A 15,901-nucleotide genomic window follows, 5' to 3' on the forward strand; every position below is an offset into this window, starting at 1 on the left:
ATATGAAAATGTTGATTGTATTATATTTTCATTTTTAATGAGTTGAAATATTCTTACTTGAGCAAAGAGACAATAATTATTCAGTGGTATTTCATTATGGCATATTACGATGATTCAAGTTGAGATGGATAGCATTTTAATATAATATAGTTCCTAATTTTGTAATCAAGCTGTAAGTGTTTATATTATTATATGTAATATCCTTCAGCAAAGCCCAGTCTTTAGATAATTTTGTAAGTATTCAACCAAATATTAATTAGTGCTTTGATGTGCTGTCATCTTGTTAGTGGTACAGTGCTGTTAATTAGATAAACTATGGCTATTGAGTGAAATTTTATGTTTTGACTAACATTTTGAATAGTTCAGTAAACCTCAAGTAACTGGGGGGGCTTCAGGAATGGAATATTTTTACTTTAGTTCAGTTTTGTTGTTAAGTAAGGGTTTGTTTGAAATTTATAAAATATGCCAAAATGTATTAGTATTTTTTTATGTATTAAATTCAGTTTTCAGTTGACTTAGTATGTCTCAATATATGTCAGGGTCACTGTATCATTAGAAAAACTAATTTTCTGACTGCTTTGTTTTGGTCTTGCTAGTCTACTTTTGTATCCTCCCCCTGAGTGATCAAGTGTGCTCTGTTATCTATAATGTTGATTTAAATCAATATGTCCGGCCCAGATTTCTCTTTCTTTCTGAGTTCCAGATCCATCTCAAAACGTCCGCTAGATTCTCCTCACATGGGTATTGCACAGGTATTTCAAACTCAAAATCAGTGTGATTGAATTAAGTCCATCTCACTCCCCAAACCTGTTCTTGCTCAGTGTACCACCACCTACGGTAAAGAGCAGGGAATCTTCCTTGAATCTTTTCTCCCACAGATCCCTCACCTACCAAGATCCACCAGTTGTCATGAGTATACTATCAAAATACCTTTTGAATCCTCCCCCTTTCTACCCTACTTCCAGTCTTTGGCTCTGTTTAGAATTATTTTGTCTTTCCTGTATTATTGCAAGAGACTTTTAATAGGTGTTCATCTAGTCAGGCAAGAACTGCAGTCTCGACCAGAAGCCAGAATGCAAATACCAGTTTACTCCCACAGTCAAAACCCTTTTGAGCCCTCAAGCTAGCACGCTCTCCTTCCTTAATAACCCTCCTCTACCGCTGTATTTCAGTCAAGCAAGAGTTCTTTAATTACCGGACCTTCCCTTTTATTCAGATTTTTGGACATTCTATTCCTTTGCCTCCTTCCTTTGCTTAGTTAACTTCTATTCTTCCTTTTAATGTCTCCTTAGATGTCACTTTCTTGTGTGTGCACTGAAGCACCTTAACCAGGATTTCGTGCATAACCCAGAGATACTTTAACATACCTGAAATGTTTGAGAAGACTGCCTCAGTAGAAGCCCCTGCATTTTATTGTCTCTTATGTACTCAGAATTCCTGTACGTGGTGCTTTCCTTTCCCAAACCTGTTCTCCCACTGTTCTCCTACCCTCTCAGATTTTGTTATGATCTCTGGAGCACACATCCCTAATAAACAAACTTATCTTGATCCTTAACGCGTTATTGTCTTTACTACATTCTGTGGAGTAAGTTAAGTGTTCCCAGAAAAAGAATTTTATGGTCAAAAGGGTCAGGAAACCCTGAGTTAAGTTTCCCCATCACAATGTATATTGTGAATCTCCAGGGTGGGGGTAGTGAGTGGATATATACCGTGGATCAGTTTCCACACTTCATCTCACATGGTGTTAACATCTTCACAGGTCACTGCTTCCACTAACTAGTTTTAAAGGAAATTTGGCTTTGAAACAAGAAACAACAAACAAAAACTGAAACTGTTTGAGTGGAAGCTGCTCCTTCCTCCAACCTATGAATTGTAGGATCTGGAGATGACTGGTAGCCTCTACTTCCCCAGAGCAAATTTTAGGTCACTGCTTCTTTAGCTTCCTGTAGATATCCCAGCACTTTTAGGGCTTCTTTGAAAATCTTTTGAGGAATTTTATATCCTATGAAATTTAGCTCTACCCAATATAGCGAGCTAGGTCTTTTTCTCACATATTCGCTGGTAGTATCACATATCCCTTTTTACTGGTAGTGGCTCCTTTTTGCACTATCTTGAGAAGGAATCCAAGGCTGTGTTTTGGCTCATCAGGATCACCTCTATTAGTTTATTAGTGATTACTCTTGATGGATTTAGCATTATACACCATCTCCTACCATTTGTCCCTTGTCATTTACAAATTGCTCATTTGATCTTCCATCTTTCTTCAAGAGCTCTCCACCCCCCCAACTCTCCAGATAATTCTAAGTGACTTCAGCATGCATATGAAAAGCAGCAAATATAAGCTTCATATTTTTCTAAACCTCTGAGCTCCAGCGACCTGTATCTGTAAGTTACTTTATATCCTTGCTGAGACCTCCTGAAGTTCTAAAGTCTCAATGTCTTCTGGTCTTCCTTCCTTTCACTATGGTAGTTCTTAGCCATTTTTAGTATCTGATATTCTTTGATACTACCATGTTTTCCCAGCCCCTTCAATCTTCTCTTGGTATTTTTACTTTCCTGCCTCATCTGGAACTATGAGCTTATTCTCACTAGCCTATTTTATTTCTTCTTCTCCCTTTATCCTTCCACTGAATCAACCCGGCAAAACCTCAACTTTGCACGTGTGCTCAGTGCAGCTCCCTGCTGGTTCCTGTACCTGGGGAGCTGAGCATTGCTAATGGTAATCACAGCACCCTTCCTTCTTGTGTGGCATGTAAGTCTCCCATTAAAATTTTATTACTCTTCAGTATTGTACCTTTGAAGCTTTACCTCTGCCATTCTGCTCCAATAGAGAGCAGACAAGTTTAACTTGCACGTCACTAGAGTATATCTGCCTGCACTTCCTGCATCATGTTTGTGAGATCAGACTTGGAGTTCTCTGCACCCTAACTTGCCTTTGTTCATACCATTCTCCCTGCTTGGACTACTGTTCTCACCCTTGTGCTTTACCCAATGACAGTCTGCACTACACAAACTCTTCTATAACTTCAAGATTCATCTTCATGCCCCACCCCACACACCCTCCCACACTATCCCCTCTTGGTAAGGGACTCAATCATTTGTATATACTTTAAACATAAATGCTGTTTTCCAGTGCTGTAAGGATTGAGAGTTGATCAAGTCACTGAAAAAGTTCATTAAAGCTAGAGTTAAAAAAAAATACATGTAGACATGAAACATTTTATTTAAGCTTAGAACAGAAATACATTCCTGTCAATTGTCTCATGTATGACCGAGGGATTTTCTTTGAGTATGTAAACTTGAATGGAATTCATTGTTCCTTCATGAATATACTGAACGCAGAATGCATCCTCTAGATTTCTAGTTTGCATTTAAAAGAAAGAACTCAAGCTATTTATGTAGCAATGTGAGCACAGGATCCTAGATTTGTATGGTTTTTTTCCCCCACCAGTCTTTTCAGTTGCATTGTCCATACCTACTTAAATAAGTAGGTATTTTTTCTTATGGGGACTTACCTTTATAAAGTCTTTCTAAGGCATTAAATCATAAAAATAGCAGTTATTTTTCTTTTTTACTTGCATTTTATGGATTTGGTTTGTGTAGCATTTAATTAAAGCATATATTTATGATATACAGATGTGGTTTGTGAATATAAACTCAACTGATGGTAGCAAGGTGCTCATGATCAGCATGTTGTAGACATCAGTATTTACCAAGGGAATGGATAGTTGTCAGTTAACTTGGCAAGTTGATTGACTGGAGGTTGGTTAAGAGAGTTTCTACTATAATGATTTTTATTGCTTATTTCCCTTCCCTCCTTCATTGTGAGCTCTTATAAGGCAAGGAATATATATATATATGTATATATATATATATATATACACACACACACACACACACACACACACATATATTTTTTCATTTTGTATATCTAACCTTCACCTATGCATAGTACCTACTGTAGATATTCAGTCTGTGTTTCTTGGCTGAATGAGCACATTCTTCTCTAGGTCATACTAAATTTGAATAATCAGAAAGAACGCTGTACTAAGAATTAGTTAGTATAAACAGATCACTGGCCTTAGAGCCACATTGGGGTTTGAATCCTTTCTCATTTGCATTTCTTGAGCAGATTTCTTTCTCTTATTCTTTTGGGGAATGGGGGTAACAACAGTCTTTGGGTTGTGTGAGGATTAAATGGAGATGTAAAGTGTTTAATGTAGTGCTTGACACAGTAAGCAATCAACAAGTGGTAATTTTCCTGATGATGCTCAGTACCAGTGAGGAAAATCTAGGAATTCAGTTGGTTTAACTTTTTCATCAAAGGTCTTGAACTATATAATTTAACAATTTCCTTCTAGCCCTAAATTTCTCTTATTATAAACAATGGTTCATGTTTTAGATAGATTTTTGTAAGAAAGTTGTGGCTATTGCTTGACTCGTTACATTTGTAGATTTGATAAAGTGGATCATTACTTAGGTGATCATAACCTTACACCTTGAAAAACAAAACTTTTAGGCTTGAGAACATCATTGGTTAGTGAACTGAACTCTCTAATAAAGTGTGAAGAACAGAAGAACAGCTCAGCTTTACTAAGCACTACTACACTCTCTATGTAAGAGCTAAGTAAGGTAGAAAGTAGAGAAGGAAGCTCTGATGAGATTGTTTAGAAGCACTAGCTTAGAAGAAGTGAGATAAAATTAAGCTCTTGAAACTAAATTTATGGACAGATTTAACTTTTTGAACCTAGATGTGTATTTGTTATAAATTTAGGTTTTAAGTTTTCATGTTGACCACATTTTCTTTCTGATTAAAAAATGGGGATAGGGTAAAACGGATGAAAACATAGTGCTTTTTTGGAATGACTCTGAGGATATTTCTCATTCTATGTCTCAAATTTTGGTTTGTTTAAAGAAGTAAGTGATGTAGCAGAATTCCTTTTAGCATTCATTCTACAGCTCATACTTATACTTAGTTTTTATATTACAGTTATCATTTAGTATGGAAGAAGATGAGTTCTTTGGAGAAAAAACATTTCAGCACTTTTGTGCAGAATTCATTAAACATTCACAGCAGATAAGTGATGGTTGGGAATGGAGAACTTCGAAGGTAAGAACAGAAACTTTTATTTTCTATTTTAATAAAGTGTTTTTTTTTTTCCTTCGGCTGTATAAAGCCTCAGTAATTTAAACTAATATATGAAAGCTAGTTTGATTTAGTAAAAGGCTTAAATTGAAGACTGTTTTAAAACAGATGTCCATTTTATTGTTTCAACTATATATATTCATTATAATTGGGCTAATGAAGTATTATCTAGAAAGGTCCTTAGGTGACCTCCTTTAATTTAATAGATAAGAATGCTTAGCATATTAATTATCTGAATGTAAACAGATGCTTCTGTGGTGCTTCAAACCATTTATTTACACTATTTATTTTCTTAGGAAAGTGCTTTTGTCTGGAGAGTGGAAAGATAATCCTGAAACCAAACCAGAGTCAAACAATCACAAAGTCTGAAATATTGAGGAATGAATTAATTGGAAATTTCTTAATGATGTAAACACATTCCAAAGCATTCTTTCTTTGGTTCTATTCAGTAATAATGATGTAAAAGGTCTATGGACTCATCTATTTCTACACGTTATACTTAGTATGGATTATACTTAGTAAGGTTTCTCTGCCAAAAGCTCCTTGAGATAATTTTCTGATAGGATAAATTTTCTCTACTTGATTTTTTAATCTGATACCTAAAAAAAGTGGTGATTCCCAGTTTTTGTGATTATTGGCTCTGTTTGCTCTATGAACTCTGAGAAATGTGAATACTTTAGAGCTGATTCCTATGATTCAGAAGTAGGACAGGGAAATGCAGTTTTTGACCCGATCCACAGTGTCACCAGAGAGAGAAGCCGTGATTTCCCTTTGGGTCATGTGCCAGCTAAGCTTTCATGGGGTGGGAGTGGGGGAATATCACGAGAGACTCCAGCCCCACTCTTTAAGTTAGTGACTGGACAGTTGATTAGGCATCTCCTGCTCTGGGATAACATGATTTTATTAGTAGTACCTTTTATTAATCTTTTTTCTGAGTGTTTTATAATTTTGATTGCTATTGTGTTGAGTGTTTATTCATCTTTATTCATCTTTTCTTTTCTTCATCCTGACTTTATTTATTTATAATCAGAGATAGAGAGCACACAAGGAGAGGGAGTGACAGACAGAGAGAGAAGCAGGCTCCCTGTTGAGCAGGGAGACCGTTGTGGGACTTGATCCCAGGACCTTAGAGTCCTAACCTGAGCTGAAGTTAGCCGCTTAACCGGCTGAGCCACCCAGGTGTCCCCATCCTGACTTTAATATCATGTTTCTGATATATGATTTTTTAAAAATTTGGCTGTTTATTTATTGGATAAATGTAGGTTTCTGATCCTGTTTGATCTGTAATAATTTGTATGGTTATTCCTGAGAAACTTTTCCTTTCCTTTCCACAAATTTTTTTTAATAAATTTTAAAAAAGAAATTTTCTTTCTTTTTTTTTTGTCTGCTTTGTTTATTCTTCTTCTTATTATTATTTTTAAATTAAATTTATTTATTTTCAGCATAACAGTATTCATTATTTTTTCACCACACCCAGTGCTCCATGCAATCCGTGCCCTCTATAATACCCACCACTTGGTACCCCAACCTCCCACCCCCCCGCTACTTCAAACCCCTCAGATTGTTTTTCAGACTCCATAGTCTCTCATGATTCACCTCCCCTAGAATTAGAATAATAGATGTTCCAGCTACTATTTCAGTGACCTGGTAGAATGCGGGAGGAAAAGTTTAGGGAGGGAGATGGGACTGTATGTGTGTACATGTGCATGAGCGCATGTCCACGCATGTGCACACACACACACGTTTGTTGGGGAATGCTGGGAAGGGTCTCCAGGAGGGAGATTCATGATAATATTATATCTGTTAGAAATGTGTTCTGTGAATTTGTTGAAACTAGTGTGCCAAGAACTAGTTTCCAGGATTTGCTTTTATTCTTGTCTGTCCTTTGCTTCAGGGGTGGGGTATGGCTGTCATTGGCTTCTTGTTCATTTCTATTGCCTGCTCAGTTAGGAAAGTTACCTACCCTTCAGAGTTAGAATTGCACCTCTAATTAAGGGCAGGTTTTTTTGTTGTTTGTTTTTTAATGTGGAGGTGAGCCCATAGATAGTACCAAAACAAAACAGAACACTGTTTAGAGAAAATCTTTGTAACCTTAGGGCAAGGACTACAGACTCAAAAGCCCTGGAGTCCAGGGATTTGTAACATAAATGGATCAAGCTGCCAGGTACAAGACAATCTGGACCCTGAGTCCTAAGGGCTGTGCCCAGCAGAGTGTTTGTCCTTTTGCCAGGTTGGGAATGTGACACAGGGGTTACCAGACGTTTCAAGAAAAGTAAATTTGCAGATATTGGCAACTACTTAAAAAACTTCAGAAACAGGACTAAACCCAACATGCTACTGATGAATAATATGTGGGATATGTGTGGTGATTTACATTCTGTTGTTGGGTATGTGTGTGGTACGACTGTGGTTTCTTACCCTGCCCTACTTCAGTGCATGTTGCTGATCTGAATTAGTAAAGGGGGCTCTCGGCAAAGCAGATACCTCTCTTGTGAATTTTGGTTGGTTAGTATTTTTGCGACTTAATATCTGCAGTGCTGTCCCACTTTTTTTTTTTTTTTTTTAAGATTTATTTATTTATTTGACAGGCAGAGATCTCAGGTAGGCAGAGAGGCAGGCAGAGAGAGAGGAGGAAGCAGGCTCCCTGCAGAGCAGAAAGCCTGATTCGGGACTCGATCCCAGGACCCTTGGGATCATGACCTGAGCCGAAGGCAGAGGCTTTAACCCACTGAGCCACCCAGGCACCCCCTGTCCCACTTTTATGAAGGAAATTCTGAATCACTCCCTTGGTTTTTTTTCCTTCAAACTTTCATTCAGTCTTTATCTCAGTCTTTTCTGGGACTGTTTGGCGAGAATACTTATACTGTTGTTTTACTTTATAGGCTCCAGAAATTTGTTTTTATTTAATCAAAAAAATAGTAGTCTTGAGGTAAAATTGGGAAACAAGCTGTGTGTGAGGCCGATGAACCCTTCTACAGTCAAGAGGTTGATCATACCCATTACCCCCAAGAGGTTGCTTTTATACCTTTATAATGCCTCCCTCTGCCCCTGAAAGTTATCTATTATTTTTTTTTTCTGACAGTTATTTTTAAAAAGGATCTTATTTATCCCTTTATATAGAGCCTCCTTTAAAGAGTACTCAGACCTTCAGGTTTGTTTATAAATACCTCTCAGGAAGGTGGCATACTCTTGTTGAAGGCCATTGTTTAACATAATGGTCTTTTAGATATTAAAGATATTCGTTAAGAGCATGGACTTCAGAGTTAGACATGGCTACAAATCCTTGCTCTACCATTTACAAGCTGGATTTTGGACAGATTTCTTAAAGTTTCTAAACTTCATTTTTTTTTAACCTATAAAATAGGAATAAAAATAATACCCACCATATAGTATGGTAGTTGTGTAGATTAAATGGGATTTATATTCAAAGAGTTTAGCACAGTCTCTGGCATATGGAAAGCCATATTATGGTTATGATTTTTAGCTAGTTGTTTGAAATTTTTCAGTCTTTTATTTTAGAAATAATGCTATAAATGAAATTGTAGTTAAATTTTCAGAAAACTCTATAAAAATCTATTTACCACCGAATATACAGTGCTGGTCTTTAGTGTTTTATTCTGAGTCCTCCAGGATGAGAGGAAGAGCAAAAGATGGCAAACAACAACGAATGCATGCAATGAAGGCGTTTTTTCCCCCAGATTTTATTTATTTATTTTAGAGAGAGTGAGTGCATGCGCGCACACTCCTGCGTACTCAAGTCCAGGGTGAGATCGGTGGGAAGGGGCAGAGGGAGAAGGAGAAGCAGGCTTCCTGCTGAGCAGGGCACCTGACCTGGGGCTTGATCCCAGGACCCTGAGATCAGGACCTGAACAGCCACTTAACTGACTGAGACATCCATTTCAGCCACCTCTGAAATACAATATTTAGAGAGACACAGAGAGAGAGAGAGAGAGAGAGAGAATGAACAAACACAGGGGAGAGCGGAATAGAAGAGTCTCCAAACCTAACATACTGAATATTTTTGTTTTGAAATTATTAAGCAAAAGGAAAGAAATAAGCATTTATCTTACCTTTACTGTATTTTTTGTATTTCATGTTAACTAAATAGACTAATTTGATAAGGAAACTTTTCCCCCCAAAATTCCATCTGATAAATGTAGAAAGGATGGTAGAATTAGAAAATCACTACTTTTCAGTCCATAATGAAATGAATTAGGTGGCAGTAATCAGTGGATGAAATTATTAGGTGAAGGGTTAATGGGGAATTTACAAAGGAGGGATTGAACTATCATCACCTGAACCCTAGTGATTAATCATGGCATTACTATGGCATTACTAAAAATAATACATCCAGATATTGTATACTTGCTGAAGTTTTATAATATGAATCGCAGAGCACAATCCATGAAATATTCTTGCCCAAAATATTGAACCTGAATAGAATCAATTAAGGAAGTCAAGTGATGGAGAACCAAGCTAATTGACACCACAGGAAACAAATAGAGAAATAAAGAAATCTAAAGGACAACTGACTCAATTTCCTTAAAAAGTTAATGGTTCGGTAAAGAAGTGAGGAGAGGATTGCATCTCTAACTATCTGGTATTGAAGACCGAGCTTGTTTTGTATTTAAAGTATCCTTTTTGGGGGGGTGCTTAGATGGCTCGGTCAGTTGAGCATCCGACTGTCTCAGCTCAGGTCATGATCTCAGGGTCATGAGATTGAATCCCATGTTGGGCACCCTGCTGAGCATGGAGCCTCCTTTACATTCTCTCCTTCCCTCTCCCTCTGCTTTTGCCCCTCACACAACTCTCTTAAAAAAAAAAAATCCTTTCTGGGCATCGACCAGTAGGTGGTCCTCGTGTGCAACCCAGGTCATATGTGAATTACTATGGAGGAACCTGGTTCAGGGTGGTAGGTCCACTGACCATGCACTTGGATGTTTTGACAGTGTCAGCTTGCTATGAAAGTATCTAAATCCTTACTTTTCCGTTTTGACTTTATCTTACCTGAATTTATGTTATTGACCTATAACAAAAAGTTTGAGCACCGGTAACAGTTTCTGGATTGACAGCAATTACTTCTTGAGCTGACAACAGTTCAGACCATATTTTAAGCAGCACTACTCTAGATTAAAAGAAATTCAAGAGACATATCCTAATGTAACTTGTGAACCTTATTTGGAGCCCAAGTCAAACAAATCAACTATAAAAGGACCTTTTGGAACACAATTAGGGATATTTGATTATGGAGTAAAGTATAAGATGACACCTATTTAGCTTAACAAAATAAAAGACAAATCAGGGGTAGAAGAAGCAAATGTGGCAAAATCTTGTTATGTATTAACTATGGGTGATGTGTGTATAGGTTTGAATTTGGTACTTTTCTCTTTACTTTGATGTATGTTACATACATGCTTCCTTTTCTTCTGTCCTGTCATAATTTACACTTTATTGTAAACTTTATTAACAATTGCAAATGTTTTAGCTTTATTTTAGATTTAGATCTACTTCGGTGATTTGTGCAGAGTTTAAAACTTCAGGGCAACTTGCCTTGTAAATTTTTTGTTTTTACCTACTGGTTATGAATACATTAGTTTAGGACCTCGGTTCTGTGATTTGACCTTTCATAGGTTATTAATAAAATAATTTCCCATGGGTTTTCAACTTTCTTTTCTCACTTTTGTACAGCAAAAATAGGAAGAGAGATACTCAGATACTGTAAACAAAATAGTCTACCAATATTGAAATTAGATTTTACACAGTTAATACTAGATTATTTTGTATGTTATTGTTAAAGAAGAATTAAGAGCCCCCCCCATTAGCTCCATCTTTAGTTAAACCTACTTGATTATATTTTGAAATTTACATAGCAACACACCAGAAATATTTTGATTACTTTCTTTACAGCTTAGGAAGAGCTGATTGAAAGGGCTTATTTCCTAATTTAGATAGAGTAAAATTTTACAATTTCATTTTATTCTTAGAAATTTAAGTTGATTTTTTAATTCTTTCCTTTCAGTAGTCTTTCTGGTTAAATGCATGTTGCTTTTCCTAAAAACCCCCTCAACTATTATTCTAATTACATCAAATTCATATTTTAAAAAATAGATTGTAAAATATTTCAATATTTTACTTTATTCCATCCTTTAACACTATCTTGGTAGAAAACCCAGGTTGCCTTTCCCATCAATCCTGCTGCCCTCCTGAATTTCATACTTTGCTTATTTGCACAGCTGTCTTTATTTTAAATGTCTTATAAAAAAAATTTCAAATGTACAAAAGTAAAGAGAATGGTATAATGAATTCACATGTGCCTATCACCTAGCTCCCACAATTATCAACTCACAGCCAGGTACATACTGTTTTAAAGCATCACTAGCGTATATAAAGTGACAAAACATATCTCAAAGAATTAAATTGGGCTTTCTTTTTTCCTGTCTTAAAATTATTGGTACTTCAAGTGCACTCTAAATTTATTTCTCATTATATACTAAAAGTAATGAATGAACTCAGGAAAAGATACAAAGACCTATTATTTCTATTTTTTTTAATTTTTACAATTTTTAAATTTTTAAAAAAGTTATGGTTGGGTGCCTGGGTAGCTCAGTTGGCTAATTGTCTTACTTTGGCTCAGGTCATGATCTTGGGGATTCTGGGATGTAGCCTGGCATGGAGCTCCCCACTCAGGGTGTGTGCTTATTGGTTTCCCTCTGCCTCTTCCCCCAATCATGCACACTCTCTCTCAGATAAATAAATAGATAAAATCTTTAAAATTCTGGTAAAATACACATAACAACATGTAATTTATCATCTTAACCATTTTTAAGTGTGCATTTCACTAGAGTTAAGTACATTCTTACTGTGAATACAACCAAGTCCCAGAACTCTTTTCATATTGCAAAATTAAAACTTTGTACCCATTAGGGGCACCTGGGTGGCTCAGTGGGTTAAGCCTCTGCCTTCAGCCCAGGCCATGATCTCAGGGTCCTGGGATGGAGCCCTGCATCAGGCTTTTTGCTCAGCGGGGAGCCTGCTTCCCCTCCCCCCATACCCCCCCCCCTCTGCCTACTTGTGATCTCTCTTTCTCTGTCAAATAAATACATTAAAACAAAACAAAACAAAACTCTGTACCCATTAAATACTAACAGGTATTCCCACTGGCCCCTCCTCTCAGCTGCTGGCAATCACCATTCTATTTACTCTCTCTCTCTGAATTTGATTATTCTAGGTATCTCATATAAGTGGAATCATACAGCATTTATCTTTTAGTGACTGGCTTCTTTCACTTAGCTTAATGTCTTCCAAGTTTATCTATTATTTCTATAAATTTTGATTTGGGTTTTATGAAGTAGAGAGCTAAACAGAGAATTGGAATTGAATTTCTGTTAGATGAGGACATCCTGAATTGCATAGCCTCATTCTGTTAAGAGATTTCACTTCTTTTATTTCTAAAGCACACTATTATTAAAGAGGATTAAAAATGCTTTCCTTGTAGATCTGAGAAGACTAGTTCTTGACCATGTCTCAAATTTGCTGATAATATATAAACACAACTAGATATTTCTATCAGAAACATAATCAAATTAAGGAGTAAATAATGGAATTAGTATTTTAAGTACAGTTACTTTGCCTACCCGTTCGTGTTAGTGATATTTATATATTGAATTGTTGGAATTAATGATTTTTATTTCAAAAATGAAATGTTAAATACCCATTTTTTAATCTCTGCATACCTAATATGTTTTGATAGGCTTTTGCTAAAGTTAAATGACAATTTTAAGGTTTACTAAAAGAAATAGACGTTTTTCATAGGTTTCTTAGCTATCATGTTTCTTTATGTAGTAACAAATAAATACCTTTGTTGGTTAAGACTTAATTTTTGGTTAACTTTTCTTTTTCTTCTAGCTTATTTAAAAATTATATATCACTGTATTAATAATCATTTTTAGGGAAGTTATGAGCATGTTACTTCTATTAAATTTTGGCATAATGCTGTATTTGTTTAAGCCATCCACTGTGAGTTAATGAAATATTATTTCCAGGCCCAAATGTCACTAGATAAAGATTAAATATATTGTATTGATATAGTCTCTTGATTAGACTAAAGTAGATTGTTTTTAGTGTATCTTTGGAGATTAGGAGAAAAATGCACTTGGAACAGCATGCTGTGTTTTTCTAATAAACATTGAATCATAGTCAGTTACACTAGATTTTTCATTCATAATTTATTGTGAGTTATGATATGATTTGTCACTTAAGCATATGCAAATCTTAAGCAATCATTTCAACAAGAGTAGGTTATATCACTTGTGAGTTAAATATTTTTGAGCATCACTTTTAAAGATTATCAAGAGTATAAGAGAACGAAAAGCTATAATACTTCACAAATTTATAAATTAAAATTTAAATAGCGATAGTAATTTTGCACGCTTAACGATTAAAAGCACATTCTTGGCTAACAGTGATGTTTGGGTTTCCTGGGCAGGGTGACAGGCTTTATTTCAAAAAGCCTTGTGTAGAGTTATCTTTACAGTGGTGAGTTTATGAAGCCCAGGATCATCTTACCCTTAGGTTCTAAAGTATATATATATAGAGAGAGAGAGAGAGAAGAAGAGAGAGAGAGAGAAAGAGGGGATAGAGAGGGAGACATAGAGAGAGAGAGACAGAGAATATATAGAGTCTAATTTATTAATTTATAACAAATAAAATTGTCAAGTGAACTGGAATGCTGCTGTCATGATGATTCATTTTTGCTTCGTAGATGGGCCAAACAATTGTATGAACACAAAATAAGTACAGATTCTCATGTGTAGTCGTAATACTGAGATATTTAATGACATAATCTGAGAGTGGCATACCTCTTGCTCTGTAATAGGGGTAGTCTTACCATTGAGGAGAAATTGCAATTTTAGGTTTATAGGGTAAGAATCTCTTGCTTGAAGTGTCCAGTGGACACTGCCAATGTTTCCTTCACTGATATATCTCTCTCTCTTTTTAAATTTTAATGACTGGCCAGTCTCTCTTTTGGTTGCTATCAGATTACAGTCAAATCTTGCTGGCTGGGGAGCCAGTCTCTCTCATTAAATAATTCACCTATGTGCTCTACCTATTATGGATTATTTTTAACTTGAAACTTGAGCTTGAAAAATGCTTATTTCCAAAGCCTTGGGAAAGGCCTTCAACTACAGACAATATTATTATAATCATGGGTATTTGTAAAAATATAGGGAAAAATTATGAAAAATCATACTACCCTAGTATAGTTATAGTTGTTTTGATGAATTTCCCTCATATGTCTATTTCCAATTGGTATTTTTAATGAGTATTATTTTAAAATTTATAAATTTGGAGTACAATTACATATCTGTAACATTGTCTTACCTTTTAGGTAAACAAGTTTTCACTTTTTTAAAAAATTTAATCTTTTTTTTTTTTTAAAGAGAGGGAGAGGGGATGCTCAGGCCAGAGGAGCAGAGAGAATCTCAAGGGACAGAGAGAATCTCAAGTGGAATCCATGCCCAGCATGGAGCCCAAAGCAGGGCTCGATCTCACAACCCTAATATCATGACCTGAGACAAAATCAGGAGTTGGTCGGTTAACCCACTAAGCCACCCAGGCACCTCAATAACTTTTCACTTTGTTAAATTTTATTTCTTTATTTGTCATAGGGGGAGAGAGAGAGAGAGAGAGAAAGAGAGAAAGTGCACAAGCAGGGGGAGTGGCAGGCAGAGGGAGAAGCAGACTCCCCGCTGAGCAAGGAGCCTGATGTGGAACTCCATCCCAGGACCCTGAGATCATGAGCCAAAGGCAGATACTTAACTGACTGAGCCTCCCAGGCGTCCCAAGTTTTTACTTTAAAGATTGATTTTGCTAAAGATTGATTTTGCTAGGTATCTTTTGGAACTGGTTACCTAAATGAACTATCTTCTACCTCTAGTACTTTTAAAAATAATTATTTGGTGCTTTCCATGTTATCTGACATAGTGAAAATATGGTTTCTTTTGCAATATTTATGGCTTCGTTTTGGTCATGTTATTAGTTACTGTTTCCAGATAAATGTGTGTGATAGCAACAATCAAATGTATTCTTATTTTACAGCATTCTTTTTACGCTCATGACACTCCTGTAAGTATATAAGGCACTTAGGGCAGTCTTATTGTCTTCATTTTGTGTGACGATAACTTGAATAAACAATAGACTTTGGCACCAAAATAACAACTGACCTGCCCGAGTTTGAGCTAGAACTGAAGCGAGAACTCAGGTTTCTGGACCACTATGGTCCTGTGTTTAATGACATAAGCAGTCTCACAGTTCAGAATTCTGAGAACCCTGAGCTCAGTGTAATCAAAACTGAGATCATTGTCTTTCAACCTCTTCATCTGAATTCTTTGTTTTAGTAGGTGTTTCCACCATCCTTCTGGCTCAGGCCATGAACCTGAAGACTTTTACATTCCACTGTCTCCTCAGCACCTACACCTAATGGATCATTCCATCAGTTTATTCCCCCTTTAAACATGTTTCATATTGACTCACCTCTGCCTCCTCCGCTCTCCTTTCTGTTGCCTCTCTCTTGGTTCAGGGGTTATTCCTGGTCTCTGTGTCTCATCTTGCCCTCTGCCAACTTGCCTTCATCCTAAAATTCCAACCTATTACGCCCTGGTTAAATCCTTCAGTGATTTTTCATGACTTCAGGATGTAACTCTGGCGCCTTAGCTAAGCATACACAGCTCATGCCTAAAAAAGATGTACTCTTTT

General features: G+C 36.2%; 1 protein-coding gene across 10 annotated transcripts in view; it reads left to right on the forward strand.

The window, feature by feature from the left end:
• Positions 1 to 15,901, forward strand: part of ATG10 (autophagy related 10) — a 423,722-nt gene that overhangs the window by 194,889 nt on the left and 212,932 nt on the right. For all 10 annotated transcript variants that reach the window (XM_059175390.1, XM_059175391.1, XM_059175386.1 and 7 more), the window contains one exon: positions 4,991 to 5,110. In XM_059175390.1, the coding sequence (XP_059031373.1) occupies positions 5,003 to 5,110 (108 nt within the window). In that variant the 5' untranslated portion in view covers positions 4,991 to 5,002. The remainder of the gene's footprint in view (positions 1 to 4,990; positions 5,111 to 15,901) is intronic.

This window comes from Mustela lutreola, chromosome 5 (assembly GCF_030435805.1).
Source record: "Mustela lutreola isolate mMusLut2 chromosome 5, mMusLut2.pri, whole genome shotgun sequence".
Classification (NCBI taxonomy): domain Eukaryota; kingdom Metazoa; phylum Chordata; class Mammalia; order Carnivora; family Mustelidae; genus Mustela; species Mustela lutreola.